Raw genomic sequence first — 23,684 nt, forward strand, 5'->3', positions numbered from 1 at the left:
CATAGACCTATACTGTGGATCTCTGTGAAGTGCAACAGTTTCCTGGAGAGAGCTTTACTGGCTGTGAGTGGCACGGTACAGAAGACACGTGGATGGATTAGTAGTAACTGTTCCAGCGAAACAACAACAAATGCAGGGATGGAGACCTATTTCAGGTATTAAGAAAGTACATACAAGTAACGTCGGTACCAGAAAAGTACAGATGTGCTGTACTTTGTATGCGCGAGAAGAAGTATAGCGTGTACGAAAACATGAAAGGCATGTGAGGCAGTACGTGGAATACGTACAACAGAATTCACGACAAGAAGCAGATGTTAATAGACAATATCAAGATTATAGCTATGGGTTGTGACAACAGTAAATCTACCGTTATTTACGACAACTTTCGGAGTCCTGAAGATAACAGAATATTTTCTGACGCTGAGATTGCGTTCATATTAAAAACCTGGCGTCGACATTTACATAATGACATGGTGGGCAACGGGAGCAAACTCTTTATCAAGATATTCGACATGGCGCCGTTTGTCAAAGAAGTCTTCGGCTTTCAGTAAGTATAAAGTGATCACAGTTGACTGATTTATTTATTCGATTAGTGCTTTACGCCGAAATATTTCACTTCTACGACGGTGGCCAGCATTAAGCATGGTGGGAGGAAACCAGGTAGAGCTCAGGGGAAATACACGACCATCCGCAAGTTAGTGACAGACCTTCCCAAGTACGTGATAACAGTTGTATCTCCACATTCTAAATTTAATAACGGTAAATTTAATAAAGCTACCAACAGGCTAAGTTTTGTTACATAACATATATGCATATATATAAAAACATAGATATATAGAAAAGCTGCGGTTAAATGCTGCTATACCATAAAATCTTTCCTTTGTTTATCTATCTCGATATAATTATGACCTTTTCCTTACAAAAAAAAACTTTGAAGATTTAAGGCCAATATCATCTCTGTATGACATGGTTTGTAACTGTCGTCAACTTCCTTATTTCATGGTCGATTTAAATTTAAATTCTTTTCTAATAATGTAGTGTGGCCAAGATTCGTTCTCTGAAGCCAGAACTACCAGCGATAACACACATTTTGAACACATAAATACGTCCATTATTTCACCATAACGCACATGGCATACCATAGAAGTACTGATTCGATTTAGGACTGGCGTTTCCATTCAAACCCAATTGTCTCCTGTTTAATTGTTGCCCTCTGGGATGGCTGCACTAATGAACACACTATGCTTGCTAATTGCTCTCAGCTGGACTCTCTGAACAAACAGAGTTCACTTTGTCACACAGGTAAAAGCTGTAGCTCACCTTTAATCAATATGAATGATGGGAATTAACAGATGTCATGGTAACCACGTGTTTGGGCACCTGGACATCAGTCAGCGTTAAGTAGAGTAGAGGCAAAGTCTCAAGTACTCCTATATGAAAGAGCCTGTGTATTGGCAATTAAGACAAATGCACATTTACATGCAGTGTGTATAGATTGATTGATGGCGATGTAACATTAATTCAAAGTTTGTCTCCAGAAAAGCACGTTCGACGCTGCATTCTCCATGAAATGTTATGCATTCTGCAGGGCGAAGGATAATGAAAGTACACCGTGTATCAAGAATTGAGGACGGAGCTGAACTTTGGGCAATTACATATAAATAGACCGAATCAGAACGCCGGAAAACCGGTACATTTATCATTTTCAAATGTGAAACCGTACATTTGCAAATTGGAATGTATTGCTCAACGTAACTGTTCTTCTAAAACCCTGAGAAATCTTTCTACCCAGGTCTCACTGCGTTTCTGAAGATGTCTATATGGCACTTTCAGATTTTAATAGGCGGTAGCGATAAACAGATATTATGAACGGCATATAGTATAGCGTCTATGCTGCCAAATACCAATTCTTTCCCCGCTGTCGCCGGACTGCGACTTCGAGTCAGGAGGTTCGTCAGATCCTTGTCGAAGGGCAGTGGTTTAGGCTGGTCTCTGCCCCCCCCCCCCTCCTCACCAATATACCAGAGGTGAAGCCATAAACACGATCAAATATATCAATTTTCATGGCAAAAACGTTGTGGACTGGTCATTCCGAATAGACATAAATTTAACTGTAGAGAGCTAATAAAAATAATCACGAAGGTTACGTAAAGCTATAGTAACCGCACACGCATCTGCGCTATCTCCAAAACAGCCCATATTAACCCGTATTGTCCTCTGCTTGTAGATGTATGAAGAAGGAAGCGATGGTTTTACATCCTCGATTTCGTCTGCACGCTGGGCGATTCATGCAAGCCGTGGGTGCGGCAGTGGAGAACATTCACTCGACAGATCTGGACAAGGATGTGGCGCCCATTTTACAGACGCTCGGTGGGCGCCATATTGGCTTCAATGGCTTTGACATAGACTACATCGACGTGTTCAAGAGAGCCTTACTGGAAGTGTGGGAGGAGGAGTTAGGGGACGAGTTCACTCCAGAGTGTCAGAAGGCGTGGTCTAAGGTGTTTGTGTACGTCACGGAAAAGTTCAGAATTGGTTACGTTCAAAGTTGCAAGAAGGACGAGTGAAATATAAAGGAGGGGCGCAGAGGAAAGGTGACATGTGAGACATGTATTCTAGCCGCCCGTGACAGTCCAACTTACATGGAGAATTGAGTCCGCAATCAACTAAATATTTCCACAAAGACGTTAATAGTATAATAATTGCAAGCATGTATATTCAGATGAGATTTTTAGACAAACATTCCTCTGAAAGATTTAATAAAGCGCCTTCGTGAGTTGATTGTTATGGTACTTCATACCACGGAATGTCGCCCTAACTGAGACCAGTTAACGTACTATGCGATGGTTTATGTTTACGACATATAGGTCAACAAAGTATATATATGTCAACAAACATATAAACAGAACATATAATGTATCCCGATACAAGGCTCATTGCAAAATTCTGCGGGAAAAGCTTCTTTAGCTTAATCCTAGCTGTCGTCTTGTCTATTGCAAGCCATCAAACCGCGTGTGCCTAGTCAGTGTTATAGTTATAATCCATCATAGGAGTATCACAGAAAGCCTATTTCGCCCAGTTGGATATGCCAGAGCCTGTAAAAACATGGACATTTCATCCCATCTCTTAAATCGTCTGGTGAGGAAATGTCATCTTCACTTAAAGCTTCTACGATTTTGCATAGAATTACCATTTATTAATGATATTATACTTCATAGTAATATATTTATATACGCTGTGCGTACATGTAGGCCAAAGGCGCAAAATGAACATTACCACTTTTCTGAGCAATAAAACAACCAATCATTATATATTATATAGAGAGAGAGAGCGGACCGACATTGATTTATGAACAGCTTCGAACATTAATGCAACAGTGCCCTTTGTAAACAAATGATTATCCCTTTGGGGGTACGGCTGGTGTATGATTACATGAGCATCTACAATGGAAACGCATTTCAGATACCAAATCATACTGCGGTGTAATAATATAGCAGTGAATACTGAATTACAGTATTCGAAGAATGTACTCGCATTAGTTAATTATATATATATATATATATATCGTTGTTGAAAACATGATGGATCTGATACCGCGACTATCAAATGCACGTTGTCCATCTGACACCATTGAAAATGGTTGATAGCTGAATTAGTAGTGGTTGAAAAAAAATTGTAATACTAAATGCATTCGATGAACAGGTCTTTGTGGGGAAATTAGAAGCCACTTAAAGTAATTCGGGTCCAAGCTGAGCAGTCTATCATTAATTGATACTCATACAATGGCGACCCGTGGACAAATTAGTAGCTTATAGTACTCCTGTATTAGAAGCGCTTAGCAAGCACAGGTTTGAATGATATGTTATCAAGTTAATGCCGACATAAACAATACACCCCAATTGGCATTGTTGGAAATTATGTTTGTTTTGTTTCGGTTTTGACGTTTCCATCTGACGATCTGAATTGATTTTGACATAGGGTCAAAGTGACTAGTATTACAAACGGTAGCCATTTCTCACAAAAGGCAGGCTACACAGACATGTCCGATGAGATGATTGTAATTGTGCGCCTCGGAAAAAGATGACTTCCGCTTACGGGTACGTGCTATCTGATGTAAATCTATCCTTTGCGCAAACTCAAAGGGATTGGAAGAACCGGTATATAATGGCACAATCCATCACGTGACCTTCCGTTGTTAGTAGGCTATCACGTGTGAGTATGGATTGGGAAACAAAGAGAAGAAGATGTATGTATCATTCTTGTGACAGAGCTCCACGCCTGGATAGTAAACGACAAGCTTGGGCCGCCAATAAATCACAAGACGAATTAACATCGTGCAAATAACATCGTCAAATATGCATCCATGATACAAGGTTGACTGTCAACTTGGCTGGCAGGATTTGAGATTAATGGCTTTGTATCTTTGCAGTGAATGCTGGTATCTAAACATTTGTTCACAGTAATTATGTTTCCCACAACGCCGATATTCTCTGTGGATCATAATGCACGAACGGAACATACAGAAAACAAAATTGTAAAGCGAAACTATAAGGTGACTTATGAGGTAAAAAAATCAAAAGCTGACCTATTCCCGCAAAACTGTGGTCTCGGTGCAGCATATCGGCCGCAAGATTGTGGCGGCCTTAAGTCAGGATGTTTGTCAGGCGCTTGCTGTAAGACTGCTGTCAAATGAGTGAAAAGATCAGGAGTATGACGTTAAATACCAAAGACAAAACCAGACGTTAAATTTATTATTCTGCAGTGATTGGTTTTATTGGTTTTATACACAGCTCAGCCTGAAAATTGTATGAATTACAATTTATATATAACAGCCTTGTGTATGACAATCCACGTGTAATGACATATTCGATATTAAACAGTGCGAAATATCACTTTCACCTCAATATAAATAAGAAATAATTATGTGTGTGGTTATTTCGTAGCAAGCATTTCGAAGGAAGAATTCAAACTGTAACGAAGCTCATCACTGATTCCTTTATTTCCTCAGTTTAGAAAGCTCAATCTCTGGTGCATGAAATCCCACTGTGCCTCTTTGAAGAGCATGGACACAGCACATGCGATGTGGTTGGCGATGTGGTTGGTGATGTGGTTGGTGATGTGGTTGGATAAACCTTGCACAAACAACCTTACCGTGTCTGTTTTGGTACATTGAATATTTACATCTGAGTTACGCTATATACCCAACGGTCGACTCTGCTTAACACCGCCAATCCGTAAAGGCCTCCTGTAAATATGAATAAATACTAGTAAAAATCAATAACAGTCTATCTCCGTGTGACTTGTTATTAAGGTCTCGGTTGGTGATCTGTTGCAAACACTGCATGGTTTCTTTGTTCAAGTTCCGGTGTGAAGCGCATGTGGGATAGAGCTGCCTCAAGGCTGCACTGCTTCCTGGAAATTGATTCAGGCTGAAAGATAACAATTAGCATTTGCAACGGTCATACGCCACGCATTTTCGTCAATACAGTATAGTAAGCCAAGGGCAAGTGTGTCCCTGCTTTGGCCTGTGTCACTACTCAAAAAAAAAACTTTATTACTACTGCATCTTGCGTTTCTAAAAGTAATATTTAACATGTACATTTCCTTGTAGTTTAGGGATGTGGTGTACACACCACTCATTCTGAAGCAGCGATACATTGAACAACTAGCTAATGACAAAAAGTGATCCTTTTACAATGTTCCAAAGTAACGGTACATGGGCATGTAACGTTTGTTCGCGTGGTAAAGGGTGGGGTAACTACGCGATACAAGCGATGTCCTGTAATTACTTGTACATGTGTACCAAAAGTGTAGGTTACTACTATTTCGGCGTTTACATAAACAGAATAAAACCCCAACTGAGGTAAATTGGCAATACGCCGAACATCACAGATTGTTTGGGATTACACAGTCGTCATTGCTCTGATTTTACTCTGTGCTCGCGTCTTTTGTATTATATATTGTGATGAAGAAATAAACGCAAAGTCGAGTATCAGATATATTCTGAAAGAATTTGGTGTCGCCTTTGACTCGGTCCCCTCAGTAAATGAATGGCCCATGTTAAAATATAGCCGTAAAACGATTGACCGACGACAGTGTGGTTAACCGACCAATAGTTACGTATAACCGATGAGGTAGACCAAGAGATAGTTTATACCTGGGTGGTTTATTGTAACTATTCCTGGCAACGCCTGTGAAATATAGCATGCAAAAGGACTGAAGTATATCAAAAGCCGAAAGTGAATAATTTGATGAAATGGAACGCATTTCACTATGGAGGCCGATAGCGTCCGCTCGTCAAAACGGACACAAGCACGTACACGTGGCAAATTTCCATATGCGCGTCCCACGAAATTTCTTGTGTACGCAAAAAAACAAAAAAGTATTCATAAGTTCTCGCCAGGAAAACACTCGCACATGTACAAAAACTCGCTCGACTTGTTTTCTTATGCGCATAGGACTCGCGCGAGTTAGGGGTGAGAGAGAAAAAGAAAGCAACAATCAAATAAGTCCGACAATATGCAAGGCAGAATTATAATTATTTGATTGTTGTTTAACGCCGTACTGAAGAATTCTTTACTTATGCTGTGGTGTCCTCGAATTAAACAACCGAACTTCGGCTTGGTAGTGACGAACTTTTCTGCGTGGGATGTACATATACATGTAGGCACACCATTTCGATGGAAAACAAGTGGTCAACAAATGAATAATATTTAGACTGTCGGTTACTTATTGTTCTATTGTTCTATTATTGGCCAATAGAACAGTGAGAGCGAGCGAATGTTTGTATATGTTTTGGGTTTTACGTCATACTTAACAATTTTTCAGTCATATGGCGACGAGTAGTCATTCGGAGTGCATATATACACTATGTTTTCTTGTGATAGCGCGAGTCCATGCTGCCAAAGCGCTGCCGCCACTGAAGTGGCTCATGCCTATAGGGAGCGAGAGAATGAGACAGTGTTGTAGATCGTGTGTATGCGTTGATCACCAGGATTACCTCACCAATTGTTACTAAGTACAATATGTTAAATGGATGGTTAAGTGTGTAATGGTAAATGTAACAGGATGCTGAACTTGCAAAAACTTGCTTTAGCCTAATACAAGTGTGTTAATCAGGGGTTAGACCTACTCTAAATCTCGTTTGATGACACTAATGACTTCATGACATACAAAAGAAATCCTTTCTTTTTTTTTCCTCCACGCATCCGTGTAATTATGGGAAATTTTAACCAAATGCACAGGAACACCCTTAAGGTAGCGGTCTTTATTAATAGCAGGGTTATTCCCTATTATAAGGAGAGAACTTCAGAGCAAATTCTTGATGCTAATTACCGGACTTTGCCAAAAGCTCGCGGAACAAAATAAGAATGCTGTGTTCCTGACCATCTTTTTATTACCTTTTGAAATAGCCTTTGGATGTGAGACCTTTTGTGTCATCAAGATATGTTTCTAACACAAAAAAAAGTTTAGGATTTAATAATCTGCTAATTAGACATGGTTCATACGGTCAGGTATCTGCGCCTTCCGTGAGATTTGCCGCAGGTCATTCTACACGTCTGAATTGTCTGCAGACACTGGGTTCCATATACTCAGTAATGTGTATATATAGAAGCTGATTTACGAATTATTTTTGTATTTATTTGATTATAGTTTTATGTCGTTCTCTTGAATATCTGAGTAAAAGGAATGTCAGCTGTAATTATTATCCCATATCTGTTGTGCTCAAAACTGATTTATCTACATTCGTAAAATAGGATTTTGTTGCTAGTCGAAAACGAGGTCATCACAAGATCAGCAATAACGTCACAATCCACCGTCATCCAGTCATTTTTAAAACTACCACAAGCAGGTCTGTAAGTTGCTTTGTCTGTCTATCGATCTGCCGATTAGTTGGTCACTCCGTCAGTCCCATTGCGATTAGATAGGAAATCGTCCTCATGTCGCTTCCTCGGTATGCAGTTGAAGTAGTTATGTAATAGATGTAGCCGATGAAATACGCCAAGCTAAGATATTAGCTGCTAACTATCAGCCTATCGTATGCTGTTAAATGCATAGATATTATCCTTTTTCCTTCTAATGTTGGTATTTGAAACAAGTTTTGTGTTACGAATTATACCGTGAATATGTGACACTGTCATATATTACGGAAGCCGGATGACGACATCTCGCCCCGCGGGGGCTGCGACCGCGGCACGAGTGCGATGAAAACGGCGCGCGGGGGAGATGTCCTCATCCGGCTTCCATATTATGACATTCATGACGAGTGAGTGAGTGAGTGCTTGGGGTTTAACGTCGTACTCAGCAATTTTTCAGTCATATGACGACGAAGGAATCATTAGGGTGCATGTACGTGTAATGTGCCTCCTTGTTGCAGGACGGATTTCCACCGCTCTTTTATTTAGTGCTGCTTCACTGAGACGACTTACCGAGTACAAGTAAGCAACCCCGCCCGAGCCATTATACTGATACGGGTCAACCAGTCGTTGCACTATCCCCTTCATGCTGAACGCCAAGCGAGGAAGTTACAACTTCCTCCTTTAAAGTCTTAGGTGTGACTCGATCAAGGACTGATCCTGGATCTACCGGTCCCGAAGCGGGCGCTCTACCAACTGTGCTATCCGGGACGGTTATTCATGACGAAGCTAGACTGAGAAATAGATGCCCCCTTTTCTTAACGTAAATTGTAAAATATGCTGTTATCTGAAGTAAATGGCGTTGAGCTTTCAATGGGAAAATACTGTATATAATCTATATAGATTTAATATATTTAAACCTTTCTAACATATGCCTTGACAATATATGAAGAAATATAAATATAAAAAAATGTTTGGCTCAAATTCATCCCCCCTACATTACCGCACTTTGTTAAGAACTTAAAAAAAAACTTTAAAAAAAGCGAACGATGGTTTGAAATCAGGTATATTACCACTGTAACATAATGCGGTCAATGTCTTTGAATGCATGAAATACTATGGTGAATGTAGTGTGCCTCTAAACTTCCAAATTATTTCTTTTTTTTTTTTTTTTTTTTGCTCGATTCATGTAAATATGATTTCGTGAACCAACACGATACGTCGTTATGGCTGATCACTTCCTAACTAGACACCAAACATGTGGAAATGACTTTGGTTCACGTAATCATGTCCTTATTATAAAGGGAATTCCTGCAGTAAAGCGCCTTAAAATAGTAAAATATGCTTTTGCCGCTACTTTTGTCTTATGATAAAACAAAAAGTATAATCGGATTACTCCGATATTTCACACACACAATCCTCAGTAATTGTAATTCACATTCAAGTAAGTTTTATTTGTTTCTCTGCATGAAAAAAAAATTACACCTCACTGCTGCACCGAAGTGGGGCGATTTCCTGCCTTGCTGCAAGTGGTTCTTTTCAGCATGACCCATTCACTTTAGGAGCATCCATAGTGCCAGTCGACATCGGCGTTTGGGTGATGCCACAATTATTGCGGATTTACAAGAACAGTGACTGAAGCTTTAAAAGTGAAAGTCTTCGATAAAACACCAAAAACATTACATATCAAAAGTTAAAGATAGAAGTTAATTATTCCAGGAAGAACACAGTAGATTAAAGTAAATGATTGCCAACCCCCAGTTATATACAAGTCTATCGCTTTATAAGTCAGTCGCGCACCCAGTGAACGGTACCCGTCCTTCAATAATATCGCCTACTGAGCACTCATGAGGTATCATGTAGATGGCATATAGATGTCAACAAAAACCCAAGAGGTAAAATAAACATTTACATAATTTTATTAGCAGAATTTGTAAAATAAAAAAGGTTGTGAGGAAAGCTGTTCAGTATGTTCTGGTGCAGCGCCTTAAGAACGAGTTGCTCCTCCGACACTCGAATTCCGCGGCACACGGGCACACAGGTCCCCCTATGTGTCCCAAACACCATTCGCCCTCCTCTCTCAGCGGTTGACACTGCAAGCGGTAAGCAGGCCGTTCCCCTGTATAGCCATCCAGGTAAACATAATCCTATGGTAGAGAAACAAAATGAATGAAAGTAGACATGAATCCGTCAGTGATTAAGGTTTAACGCCACAGTGTCAGTGTTCCATCAATATCGTGTCAAGAACGTATTACAACCAAGGAAAAGTTGTCTTTCGCCTTGAAACGTTCAAACTCAGAAATAAAAAAGAGGAAATAGACGTTTTTAAAACCAATCAAGTTAAATTAAAAAAATCAGTTAAATTCGAAAATGAATAAACAATATCCATACATATTTAAAGTATTTGTCAGATATTTGATTACAGTTTCGTCAGTGACGCTGTTAAACAATAGAAACATAAAGTCAATTATCCACACTGCAAACACTTGCGGACAGCTCCTACCGAGGACAAAATTAGGTTTTAAGCGATCAGTTTTATAGAATGGATGCATCTGTCTGTAGGGTCTATGCTGGGAGTGGCAGCCATTATCGTTTGGCTGTATGCACGTTGACTGATTTAAACGGAAAGACCTATGAAAACTGCAGTATGAGTGTTTTTCGGTAATCTTAAATGTATTTTATTTTTTTAAACTGCACTAGTCAGAAATGAGTAATACTGTAGTGACATACACAATCGATACGGCTTTACATTGTAATCCGAACAGATGAGAGACTATGGGTTTAGTCAGGGCCCAGGCTGCGTCTGTTAACCGAAAGTTAAATACTAATAGCCAGAGATAATATGTCAATATATCTTTCGATACTTTTTTCTGTAATATCGGCGGGGGAGTGGAGCGCTGGTGGTGGTAAATGCGGCTATTTTGAAGGGAGAGAAAATTAATTTTAATGCAAGAATTACCTGTTGGATGAGCTTATCATTCTACTAGTCACAGTGGGAAATTAAGATCATGTCGCTTTAACTTTTGTTTTATTTATATATTTGATTGGTGTTTTACGCCGTACTCAAGAATATTTCACTTATACGACGGTTGCCAGCATTATTGTGGGTGGAAACCGGGCAGAACCCGGGGGAAACCCACGACCATTCGCGGCCGGAACTTTTGTTTTTATTCATCAAGCATTCTTCAGCGTATCGCCTATTGTCAATATGCTGCCTTTACATGATGTGGCTTATGTAATCGATGAAACGGTCTGTAGGTCAATGGAAAGAACTCTAGTTTAACATTTATTAATTGTATGTAATAGTGATTACAAAACGTGCCACAATTTTAGCTCCGTCACCACGATTATTAAAAAAGTCCTAGAATGTTTGCAGTGATTTGAGAACACTAGAAAACGTTGAGATTTTGCTGAAAAATGATTTGGCGAACATCTGGTAACATCGCCTAGCATTGCACTCCACAGTTATTTTGAAAATCTGATAGTCTAAAATTGCCTAGAATTTCTCTAACAGTTTTGTTCATAGAATTTCTAAAATAGTTTCTCTGTTATATACCAGAATAGCATTATAATGAATTGCTTGGATTTTCTCAAGAATGCTAGTAACTTACGTCTTTCACGCAGCAGTACCCATCTCCGCAAGAATATGGATCCTCTGGTTCACAGTCATTTATGACGTCAACAATAACGCCGCCACGTGTTTCCAGGGCAGCATGGCTCGTCTGTGATTGGTCAAAAGGATAATATAAGAAGTTAGACAATCATGACAGCATTATGTACCGGTTCAAATGAGAATTTATTGCATGATATAGAACTTAGTAAACTAATAATGCGGACACAAGGCCTTATATTCAGATTAGAATTTTAATAAATCTTTTGTGCCTATTTTTGCCACATTTTCCCGGTAATCACGATTAGAAGCAGTTTTTCACGACCTCCCGCATCTAAGTAGTTAGGAAAGCGTTTGCTTGATGATACAACGATATCAATCATTAGTGACAAGGATAATAAAACGTGTATGACGACATTGTTTTGAAGAGCTGCTTTTATTAATGTTTTAAGTAGACTCCATTCACCTATAGTTCTTCTAAGCGAAGGTACCATATGTGCTAGTAGGCCTAATTTGACCACTTATACGGAGTGGAACCATAGGTATGTAATGAACAGAGCCCCGAGCGCAATCAGCTAAAAAATATTTTAGCTAATCTATAGCGAGATGATTTGGAAAATGTGTACTAAGGTTGAAACTTGTTATTCATAAAAAAAAATCGTACACATATATCTGATTAGGTTTAATCAAAACTTTGGGACATATTTCATAAAAAAAAAATGATGCTCTTACCCCAACAAGCAGCATAAGTACGGCGAGAGAGATCATGATGGTCTGGTACAGAGTTGTGAGGTATCTGGGTTGGTAGCAAGGGCCCGAGAAGCTGGTTGAGACAGGCTACTCAGCCATGCTATTTATTACATCAGTTGTCACCGGATATCGCCGGTGTCATACAATTTTCCACCAATCAGATGTCAATGGCCGTGTTTGGGCAAACTGACCGAAATATACTTCGTACCCTGGCACATTGAACTTTGTGTCAAGAAATTCAACACCACACACAAAGATTATGGCGCCATTCCCTAGGTCCCTGGGGATTTACAGAGATAGGGGATAAGCCGTGTGCTGTGAGTGGGCGAGGCGTCTAGGGGAGGTAAACAACAACCAACCATCCACGTAATGTATCGGTGTAAATGTTTGATTGTCGATTTAACATGTGATTGATTGACTGTTTGTTGGCCAACTTAATTAAGTTTTAAAGAGACTGATTCATCTCACAGAATATAACACTCAACACGATGTGGTTGAAATATTGCCAATGTGACCTTAAACTTCAATCATTCATTCAAAACAAAAGTAAAATCTGATGGCTTCATCATCAAGATTCGATTCTTTGATTTTTTTTATAGAATAATTTATGCCCAATGTCGTATATGTAAAATATCCCACGTATATATCGGCGATTAGTGACCAGAGTTGAGGAAATAGGACTTAACCATTGTCATTTTAAGATGTATACAATGAATGGATTAGTTGTGAGAAAATGTGATACCCGGTAATAGACAATAAACAGTGGAGTTACCAGCTAGTTTGTCTCGAACATAGCACAGATACACAGCTTATGTGTTATGTGCAGAAAGGGTTCTGCCCGGTTTCCTCCCACCACGCTGTTGGCCGCTGTCGTATAAAGGAACTATTCCGGCCGATTCATAACTCACGTTACACGTGACTGTAACCATTTTCTTAAAAAGGTCTTATATTCCAACCGGGGATAGCCTGACACCAGATACGATTGTCATCCCGATGTACCCTGTTAGCCTGTTATCAGGGCCTACAGCTTCTCTCCTGCTCAGTCGTCAGAGACCGGCCTACATCGGGAATTATAGGAGGGCAAAGGTTATACGACCCTTTAGTTACATAACTCGGTAATATTAAGCACCAGAGAGATTCCTTAAACACACAAACGGTAATCTCGTCATGATTGGAGAAAACTATTATGCTTTTAAATGACGAAGTTAAAAGTGTTTCTCTTAAAAGATAGGTACAGAAGCCGATATATGCCATAATCGTACGATTGTTCACAACATCTTCATATCGCTTCGCACAGTCGTCTCATCTCTTCGTACCATCGTCACATCTCTTCGTACCATCGTCACATCTCTTCGTACCATCGTTACATCGCTTCCTACCATCGTCACATCTCTTCGTACTATCGTCGCTTCTCTTCGTACCATCTTCACATTTCTTCGTACTATCGTGCTATCGCTTCCTACCATCATGTCATCTCTTTGTGCCATGGTGCTATTGCTTTATGCTGTCGTGACATAAGCTTTAGGAGATCAGACACAGCTTGGCAGAGACAACTACGCGTGGAGGAAACCAGATAAGTACTAAAGCCTGGAGGAAATCCCGAGACCAAACACAGCCTTGAGGAAACCCCAAAGCCTGGAGGAAATCCCGTGACCAAACACAGCCTGGAGGAAATCCTGATACCAAACGGCGCTCTGGAGGAAAACCAGAGAATAGATACAGACTGGAGGAAGCCACACACCGAATGAAGGAGACCAGACACCGACTGGGGAAGACCAAACAGGGTCCAGAAGGAGGTCTCGAGACCTCATGGATGGAAGGAGATCTGGAGATCAAACAAGACCTGGAGTAACACGCCAGACAGATTGGGTGAGAACAAACACAACAAAAAGGAGACAACAAGAGAGACATAATTAACTGTAAGTGCACATTCAGCTACATAGACCATTTACACGATGGGTATGCATACAAATCCAATACCGAATGGGGTGGAGAAGGAGTTATGGGCAAACGGAAAGATCTTCAAACAGGAGCAGTCAAGAAGAGACCAGACATTGCCTGGAGGGAAATAAGGCTGATACCTAAGTACCAATAGTCAGGCATTATATCATTCTATTCACTGAAGCCGTTTTCTTTAGTGGATCAGTAATATGTGGCTGTGTGGTTGATATGATATACGTGGAGACAATGTAATATTACAGCGATAGGTGAGTTGTGTTTGCTGATACCATCTAGTGGTTACGACTGCCTTAGAGTACGTTACGGAAAGATCAATAGAAAACTAATAAGGGTATGGAATATATGTAGACATTTTCACCATGCATATTTCATGCCGTTGAGAAGAAAGCGTTCAAATATAAATTACATTCCAGTGGGCAGACGTTGAAGAGATGTAATGATGACACCATACAAGTTGCAGAAAATGTGCAAAATATTTGCCCATCACATACGAATAGGCCATCAGAAATGTAACTGTTCAGGTCTTTATTTCCAGCGTATATTTATTTATTTATTTGATTGGTGTTTTAAGCCGTACTCAAGAATATTTCACTTGTACAACGGCGGCCAGCATTATGGTGGGAGGAAACTGGGCAGAGCCCTGGGGAAATCCACGACCATCCCCAGGTTGCTTCCAGCATATATGTATCCATTATATCTACATGTTGAAAAAAAAACAGTTATTATCTCAATACTATGACAAAATAATCATAATAATAATAACATTGTAAAAGTCCCATTGAAAAATGTTATATTATCAGATCAATCAGTACGGGTGAACTCTGAATGTGACACCACAGTGTAGCCGGTACAGGGAAGCGGCCGGCCGGCCCAAGCGGTGTAGAATTACCAGTGAAAAGTTAGTACAATACAATTACAAAGCACATCAAAAGAGCCCTGTTGAGACTTTGTTATATGGTCAAACTAAACAGTACAGATATATTTATTTATTTATTTATTTGATTGGTGTTTTACGCCGTACTCAAGGATATTTCACTTATACCACGATGGCCAGTATTATGGCGGGAGGAAACCTGACAGAGTCCGGGGAAAATTCCCGGCAGACCTTCTAATACAGATGTAACATTATCGTGCAAAGGGAAGCTGTAGTAAAATACACGTACTAATTATTATAAAAAAAAGTAAGGCTCTTATGACACATCTCATGTCTTCCGTATAAGTGTAAACACAAAACACATATGCAATTAAACAGATGGGCTGAAGATCATAGCTGGTAAGACAGCCGATGCCTCGCATTTTATGCACTGCAGTTCCCCAGAATTCCTAGGGTATTTCGTAAATTAACCAGGATGCACTGAGCCAGGTGTTGCAAGATTCACGACATATAAAATATTCATACAAAACACTCAACAAAGTTAATTTCTCTGTTAAATTATGGGATATAAATTCGCCTAACTTCCTATGTTTCATATTTTGTCCTAAATTTTTATCGTCATTAATATCCCTGTTTTTTGTTTTACACACATCAGTAGATAGAGATAATCATTAACCAATAAGAAAGCTCATGGACAACCAATGGGGTGTAGTGGTGTATGTCTTGCTCAATCATACATTTAACACATAAACTCCCATATGAATGTTATTGCTTTCACATACAGATGTGAACAAAACGTCGTCACAACTAAGTTTTTATATTTCCGTGAGAATTTCGCCGCATCGATCATTCAGTATTTGTACTTTAAATTTCATCTCCCTGACTACTTCCTTTTTTTTTCCTAATGAAACCCATAAGCCAGCCCTTTGTCCGCTGAGCAGGCTAAATCGTCGGATTGATAAAATTCACAAACAACTCAGTTTTATGTCAGTTATCGCTTTTTTTTTTTGTTATCCACAAAAATTACCATGGTATATGGAACGTATTGTGGTTATAGTAGGCCTAGACAAGGAAGCTACACCCAAACAAGGAATGAAGTTTAAATGAAATTTAATTTAAATGGTGGAAAGTTTACATACATAGATAATCTATTCACAAATTTTGCTGCTTTGGGAGACCAAAGAGAGATAATTAATTCTCAGAATGGACTTAGCGACATAAATAATTTATAAAATGATATGGCGTGAGCCTACAGATTCAGTGCCGCTCGGTATGCGGAAGGGGTAAGCGACAAATGCAAATCATCTTCAAACACGTCAAAACCTTTAGCAGCATTGTTTCGAAGACAACAATGCTACTTTAAAACATGTTTTAAGTATTACAGAAACCACTACATGCCCTGGTAATTATATATTTACAACACAGTCCCGTCTCCTTGAAATCTCAAAAGGAGCAGTCACTTTCCCTGATGCCCCCATGTATCCGCATCACTCTGCCTGTAACGAGGTTTCTCACGTGATGAGTCACGTGGTGAGCCAGGCGACCGCTCATCACATGTGTGTTTTCTCGTCGGCAGTTGATACTGATACGTTGTACGTCCCGGCATAGGTCTCACCATTATCCCCGACGTAATGTGGAATTTGGGGAGTACCTTTTCCGATGTATTTCTTAGACCTGAATGGATGAAATAAGACAACATTTACATTCACGTTTAGCTCTGAATTTTCAATATATCAATAATACACTAAATGTTCGGTCAACACCGCTACCTCCTTTTGTCCATTATAAATTCAACCGTACGCACTTACCTTTTACAAACCATCGCAATTACACTGTTAAATATTTCCGAGATCAAAGTGAAATTATGATCAGATCAAATACAAAACAGCTACTTGCCTCCTGCACCCCTGACTTTGTGTCAAACAGTCGAACGTTTTCCAACATTCTATAAACTAAATTCAATATGGAACCCTAGATTATCTCTGTATTGGTGTGAATTCATGCTACACTGCTTTCCTCTGCTTCTGTTTGAACGCCTTTACTTTTGGCTGCAAAACATGAAAAGCAATTCTTTTTTACCTTAAGATCGTGTTTACCTAATATAGCTTACCTGTTCTTCCTGCATGTTACAACAGCGATGGCGATTATGCATATCAGTGCCAGCCCCCCGCCTACACATCCACCAACGATAGCAGCTGTAAACGCAAAGGGATGATTTAACCTGGGCTATTGACACCGGTATAATTCGTGTCAGCAAGTTAAAGTCAGCAAAGCTGATCAGAAAAGTAGACCTAATAGGTATACTAAACAGAAAGGCAAGGCTGTAGCTGATAAACAGAACAGAACGGTTGTAGCTGATAAACAGACCAGCAAGCTTGTAGCTGATGAACAGAACAGCAAGCTGCTAGCTGATGGCCAGAACAACAAGCTTGTAGATGCAGATCAGAACAGCAAGCTTTTAGCTGCAGAACAGCGCAGAACGGTTGTAGCTGATGAGACAAACAGCAAGGTTGTAGCCGAGGAACCGACCAACAAGCTTGTAGGTGTATATCAAAACAGCAAGGTTGTAGCTGCAGAACAGCAAAGTTGTGGCTGATGAAAAGACCAACAAGGTTGTAGATGATGAACAGAACAGCAAGCTTGTAGATGCAGATCAGAACGGTTGTAGCTGATGGGACGAACAGCAAGGTTGTAGCGGATGAACAGACCAACAAGCTTGTAGCTGATGACCAGAACAGCAAGCTTGTAGATGCAGATCAGAACAGCAAGCTTGTAGCTGCAGAACAGAACAGAACGGTTGTAGCCAATAAACAGATCAGCAAGCTTGTAGCTGATGACCTGAACAGCAAGCTTGTAGCTACAGAACAGGAAAAATCAGTTGTTGCTGATGAGACGAACAGCAAGGTTGTAGCTGATGAACAGACCAACAAGCTTGTAGCTGATCACCAAAACAGCAAGCTTGTAGCTGATCACCGGAACAGCAAGCTTGTAGCTGCAGAACAGAACAGAACGGTTGTAGCTGATGAGACAAACGGCAAGGTTGTAGCTGATGGCCAGAACAGCAGGGTTGTAGCCGATGAGCAGAACAGCAAACATGTAGATGAAGATCAGAACAGCAAGCTTGTAGCCGATGGACGGAGCCGAAAGGTTGTAGCTGATGAACCGAACAGCAAGATTATAGCTGATGAATAGAAAAGATACACGGTTTAAGTACCACGAGTGGCAATTTACACTTCAGACCTCATACACACTAACTTTGAACAGGTTGTTGTAAATTTACAGTTTTTAAAGAGCAATACATGAACATCATTTTTTTGTACCATCCGTAGATACTTCTGTAATTTTGGTGAAAAGGTACCCAATACATATAGTTACTAGTATACCAAAGCCTGGTCGTGAATGAGGAAATGCTGTTGCGTCTGAACGTTTTTGAACGTTTATTGTAACGGGATCGTAAAGTTGAGACAATTTTTTACAAAACGTCGCTGTTCACCCTTCATTGTTACAGTGCGCACCTGTGTCGTTATTGTCCCCACCCTGGGGCTGAGGAGTCTGAGATTCCGTGGTGGAAGAAGTAGTCGGGGCTGTTGTTGTGTTATCCACCGTTACTCCTGAAAAATAAATCAAACTTCATGAGTATAAACCCGATAAGCTGAATATCAGTTCATTCTTAACATCATAACCGGTCCCGATAGCACAGCTGGTAGAGCGTCCTCTTCGGGAGTGGTAGATCCAGGGTCAATCCTGGTTTGAGTCACCCTAAGACTTTAAAAGAGGAAGTTGTAACTTCCTCCCTTGGCGTTCGGCATGAAGGGCATAGTGCAAGAACTGGTTGACCCGTATCAGTATAATGGCTCGGGTGGGTGGATAACTTGCCTTCGGTAAGGTGTCTCAGTGAAGCAGAACTTGATAAAAGAGCGGTGGAAATCCGTCCTGCAACAAGGAGGCACATTACATGCACTCTAAGGATTCGTTTGTCGTTATATGACTTAACTGTTAAGTACGACGTTAAACCACAAGCACTCACTCACTCACTCTTAACATCTTAACATCATAACAAGTTTGTCACATCACTTATTTCATTTATTTCAATTTCATTTAGCTTGCCTCCCACCATAATGCTGGCCGCCATCGTACAAGTGAAAGTATTCTTAAGTACTGCACGGCTTAAAACACCAATCAAATAAGTTAATAAATATTTCGTTTATTTTAGCTACGTACTTGTACAAACATGCATGACACAAGTCAGCGTTCAATAGACAAGTGGCGTTCTGGCGGGAAAAAGAAACCTGGGTCATTACGCTGCGCTAGCGCGCTAACCGACTGAGCCACGGAGGCCCCTGTACAAATATTAAAGTCTAAGATGAAGTGTTGATAGATAATTCAACATCTCGCTTTCCTTCAGTAATCCAGCTCACTGCGTTCCTTGGGTAATTTATCTAAGTCTGTTATCTACGCATTAAACTTCTCTAGCATCCTCTGTGGATTTAAAGTGTAGTAAAGGTGTTATTTATGTGCTTTTGGGCTTGGCGTTTGGTATTAAAGCAACTGCTGTAGTGGGGCTCGGTCTCATTGACCTTTAATCGTATTTAAATGAAATAAACCACAAAACCATTCTACATGATTCTCTGACGCACCAAAAAGTCAAGTGCACCGTAACTGACCTGTGCACAACAACGCCATGAGTGTGGCCCTCGTCTCAAGTGTTGACATACAATAAATATTTCATTGTAAACTTGAAATACCAGAGATAAACGGATACTTGTGTAGATTCCACGCACAATGAACTTATAGGTATATGTGTCCAAACAGACATTCTTTTACCAGCCGTGAACCAAAAACCAAAATGAACGCACTGGGTCAATAAGAGCAAGGGCAAATTGTCAAAAACGATGTTTAAAATAAACGACCAAGGAAAAAGAAATTAGAAAGTGCGACATTAGGATGGAATCAAGCAAAAGAGGAGCAGTCCACACTTTTAATGACGCTGCACGGAAAGACGCAAGGAGTGTGCGAGGGTAATGAATCAAGCCAGGAGCTGGCTTATTCATCTAAAGCGTTGATGTCACTAAGTCCGATCAGTTCTCGATGGTTTGGATTCGTCATCAAGTTAGCTTTTTGCTGAAGGACGGTGGTTTATACTGGGCGCAGCGCGTAATTAAACCTCAAAACTGGATCACCATAGTTGAATGTGATGTTTCATATGGGCTGTACGGTGTTAAATACCAATGAAATCGATGTTTTTTTTCTTTTTTATTTGTAATTAACACCCATTCAAACAGATAAGTTATTCCTGTTAGCTCGATCATATCTATATATGCGCACCAGTTATACTGACATATACTATGTCTTCTTGCAGTGCGAGTTCATGTCGTAAAAGTGCTGCCACCGCTGAAGTATGAAGTCCAAGACACTAGACATACACTGTAATACCCTATCCAGTCACGTTTTACTGACACCGGGCTAACCATGTCATTTTTCATTGCGCTATATATATATATATATATATATATATATCGACGTCTTAAATTCATCAAGCTCGGTTCGGTTCATTTATATACATGTATATATATTGTGAAAGCGTAAACTCGTACGTAATAGGCATGTGGTCAAAGTTAGATTCCAAAGTGAAAACGATCAAAGTTACAGATGTTCACAGCATGAATATCAAACTTAATTGTCGTTATCATAAAACAAAACATTTGCGAATTACATGTGGTATATTTTCCTTCCTAAGGTAGTTTTGTTTCTTCCCAACATAATTATCACTTATAAAAAAAAATATCAAAAAATCGATTTCACTGCCTTAAAAATCTTTTCACCTCATTATTTATTATATGTGAAAAGACAAGTCGTTTTGAAACATTATTAAAATGATAATAATACATAACAATGAGCATATCAAACTACCTGTAGTGGTTGGCTCGGTGGTGGTTGTTGTTGTTGTTTCTGGTACAATATCCGGGCATGTTCCTTGGTTGAAGAGACAGGGTTAAAATATATGAGGCACACATTAATGTTAATGAATGATTTAAAATCTAAACAAAATGGTAAATAACAAATATTGTCTGTAGTATCTAATGATGAGGCATCAATGAACTGGAAACAGGATAAATATTTTACCCAAAATACAGAAAGTTTTGAGGGGTCTGCGCTGAATTTCTTCTGTTGCTACGTGACTGACAACATGCATTTTAGCCATTGTTATGAAACTATGAAATCTCTACTTTATAATTCATTACTTCTTATGATGAAATATAATCTATAAATATAATTGTAGCTAAATTTCTTTGGATTGTATTTTCGTCCAAAAATCTCTGCTCCTTGTCTTCAGCGCTATTCTCTTGCGTTTCAACGTTTGAAGTTCTATGGAATTTAGATCCCTTTGCCAGGATTTTGACTGTTTTAGACATTAACCTTTTAGAACAGTGTTAATTTCTGACATAAACATGTTCGCAGATAAATAAAGAAGTGGTATTGTTGATGTGGTGTAAAACAATAATTATCATTTATGCGAGGCACTTTTGAAATATAATATATGACTTCAGAAAAGTCTGAAGTTCACTTACCATTGCGGCAAGTGTAAAACAGGACCCGGATGCTACTATCGTTTGAACAGAGTGATGTCGTTGGTGGGGATATACTACTTCCTGCAGGCAACAAACATTGACCGAACATGGAGCGCGTGGAATTGCAGTCGTCGTGTAAGGCTTGTACCACAGACACGTTGCCTTTCCAATAACATTGCTGATCCTGTATCTTACAGCAGTCTGGAGACGGAGCAGTGATCTCGCTACTCGGACAATTCGGGGTAGGAATATGTTCGTAAAACCGGGCCTCTTCGATGCATATTTCCAATTCTGATGGACAAAAAATATAGTTGCTGGTATCTTGAATGCCTGGATTACCATAACAAGCGTTGGACTCGGTAGCGTTCATGGCTCGTGTACCTGTGCATGAGAAATGACAAACGGTAGCAGTGTAGACACAACATGTCGGCTATGAGACACATTTAAACGATAATTGACACGTTCAGTTCTCATTTTTTAATATGCAGTGTCATAGATACAATAAAAACTTCTGTTTTCTTTTTTGAAGTTAAAAATGGCATTAATTTCCAGTATGTCCGGAAATGAAGTAGCCTGTGATCATGACGTCAACGGCGACAGCTGTCAAAACAACTCGGTGGGGTGAATAAACGATGTTCGCTTTAAGTTCATCGATGACGTCATTTCCAAAAATTTCGGACCATGGACGAAAGATATCAATAAAATAGACGAGTTAGTAAACGATATAAAAAATGCTTCAAAACTTTTTCATTCATTTTTTTGGCATAACTTTCTTCGTTACTCCTAACTGTGTTAGCTCCTTAATGCGATTTGTCATGTCGACTTATCGAATTCGACAAGTGGAACGAAACTGTAGCACAAGTCTATTTATAAGCAACGTTCAGAAGAAGTAATTTGTGGATACTACCAACGCATAAAATAGAGCATGGGTCGACACAACAATCGTACTGTGTGAACGCAGCTTAACGGAGTTGCCTTGGCGTTTTACTTTATACAGATGCAGGTGTTAAGTTGCCTTTCCACTCTACGATTTGTCGAATTCGTTCTCATACCACGAATGGATATACAACCAGTCTCTTTTATAAGCGGCGTTCACACGATGCGATTTTTCAGTTGCTACGAAATCGTGTGAAATAGTGTTTGTCCTATTTACTGATTGAATTCGACGAGTCGATACATCAAATCGCACCGTGTAAACCCGGTTTTAAGTGAACGTCATGAAAAAACCTTTTAAATACTCGAAGACAACATACTGGGACTAAATTTCCATGAAGTAATAAAATCATTAAACAGAATGTAACGTTCTTCATATTCACATACAGAAAATGCTTCATTTTCAGATAAATTCGACACTTACCTGTTATCAATAGCAAAACGGCGAATCCAGTTGTGACAGAAATATGACCCATCGTTCTTCACTGGTGTGTTATGACAAATTACAAAGAAAGATGCTGTAGATTAACACAGGCTTCTTTTCCTGCTATTGAACCACGCCTTAATAATGCTGACTCTCTGTGACGTGGGTTTGTCCATCCGAAACCTTCCCTGACATGGAGAGAGGTAAACTCGAGCTAATATCTTGACACCGGCACTCCATCCTCAATGTTTGATAGTACAGCAAACATATAACATGCATAAGACATAGCGCCCCACAGGTCTTGGGGAGCCATGTTTATCTCAACAATGACCAAAGGGTATAACTCTTGTTAAAAAATTAATACGCTTTAACCTTACATTTGTTGGTAAAATGGCGGCAATTCGCAACAGAGAATGTTTTCGAAGTTAAGCTTTCTCACTGAATTAGAGATACCTGTTATTTTGCTAGGGTGTAGTAATTGTAAGTGATATGATTTACGGTTGATAAGGAAAGTACAATAACTGTTTAAAAGTCAAGCCCACAAATACTTATCTCGATGATAGGGCGAGACCATATTTTCACCATGATGGCGGATCAAGTGCCATTAGTGCTGAAGAACCTGCTCACGCTATTCGGTTTTAACACTACTCCGCCCAGTATTGCATACATTAGTCTTTTGTCTCTGCGTGGTATGAACATGAAATTATTT

General features: G+C 39.7%; 2 protein-coding genes across 2 annotated transcripts; one reads left to right on the forward strand and one right to left on the reverse strand.

Annotated features, from left to right (window-relative positions):
• Nucleotides 1-512: 512 nt before the first annotated feature.
• Nucleotides 513-2,567, forward strand: LOC135461730 (cytoglobin-2-like). The gene is made up of 2 exons (XM_064738942.1): nt 513-547; nt 2,228-2,567. Exons 1-2 carry the CDS (start codon nt 513-515, stop codon nt 2,565-2,567), a joined length of 375 nt encoding a protein of 124 aa, XP_064595012.1.
• Nucleotides 2,568-9,752: 7,185 nt separating this feature from the next.
• Nucleotides 9,753-12,302, reverse strand: LOC135482305 (uncharacterized). The gene is made up of 3 exons (XM_064762221.1): nt 12,199-12,302; nt 11,468-11,578; nt 9,753-10,003 (listed from the first exon to the last, which is right to left on the reverse strand). The coding sequence occupies exons 1-3, from the start codon at nt 12,232-12,234 to the stop codon at nt 9,821-9,823; spliced, it is 330 nt and encodes a 109-aa protein (XP_064618291.1). The 5' UTR covers nt 12,235-12,302; the 3' UTR covers nt 9,753-9,820.
• Between the last annotated feature and the right edge of the window lie 11,382 nt (nt 12,303-23,684).

The sequence above is a fragment of the Liolophura sinensis genome, chromosome 1, assembly GCF_032854445.1.
Source record: "Liolophura sinensis isolate JHLJ2023 chromosome 1, CUHK_Ljap_v2, whole genome shotgun sequence".
Classification (NCBI taxonomy): domain Eukaryota; kingdom Metazoa; phylum Mollusca; class Polyplacophora; order Chitonida; family Chitonidae; genus Liolophura; species Liolophura sinensis.

Bases quoted from the DNA above. Each gene is read 5' to 3' on its own strand.
- LOC135461730 (XM_064738942.1), top strand. From the start codon at position 513: ATGGCGCCGTTTGTCAAAGAAGTCTTCGGCTTTCA. The intron at 548-2,227 runs GTAAGTATAAAG...CTCTGCTTGTAG, and splicing joins AAAGAAGTCTTCGGCTTTCA to ATGTATGAAGAAGGAAGCGA.
- LOC135482305 (XM_064762221.1), bottom strand. From the start codon at position 12,234: ATGATCTCTCTCGCCGTACTTATGCTGCTTGTTGGG. The intron at 11,579-12,198 runs GTAAGAGCATCA...GACCAATCACAG, and splicing joins TACTTATGCTGCTTGTTGGG to ACGAGCCATGCTGCCCTGGA. The intron at 10,004-11,467 runs GTAAGTTACTAG...TCTCTACCATAG, and splicing joins GGTACTGCTGCGTGAAAGAC to GATTATGTTTACCTGGATGG.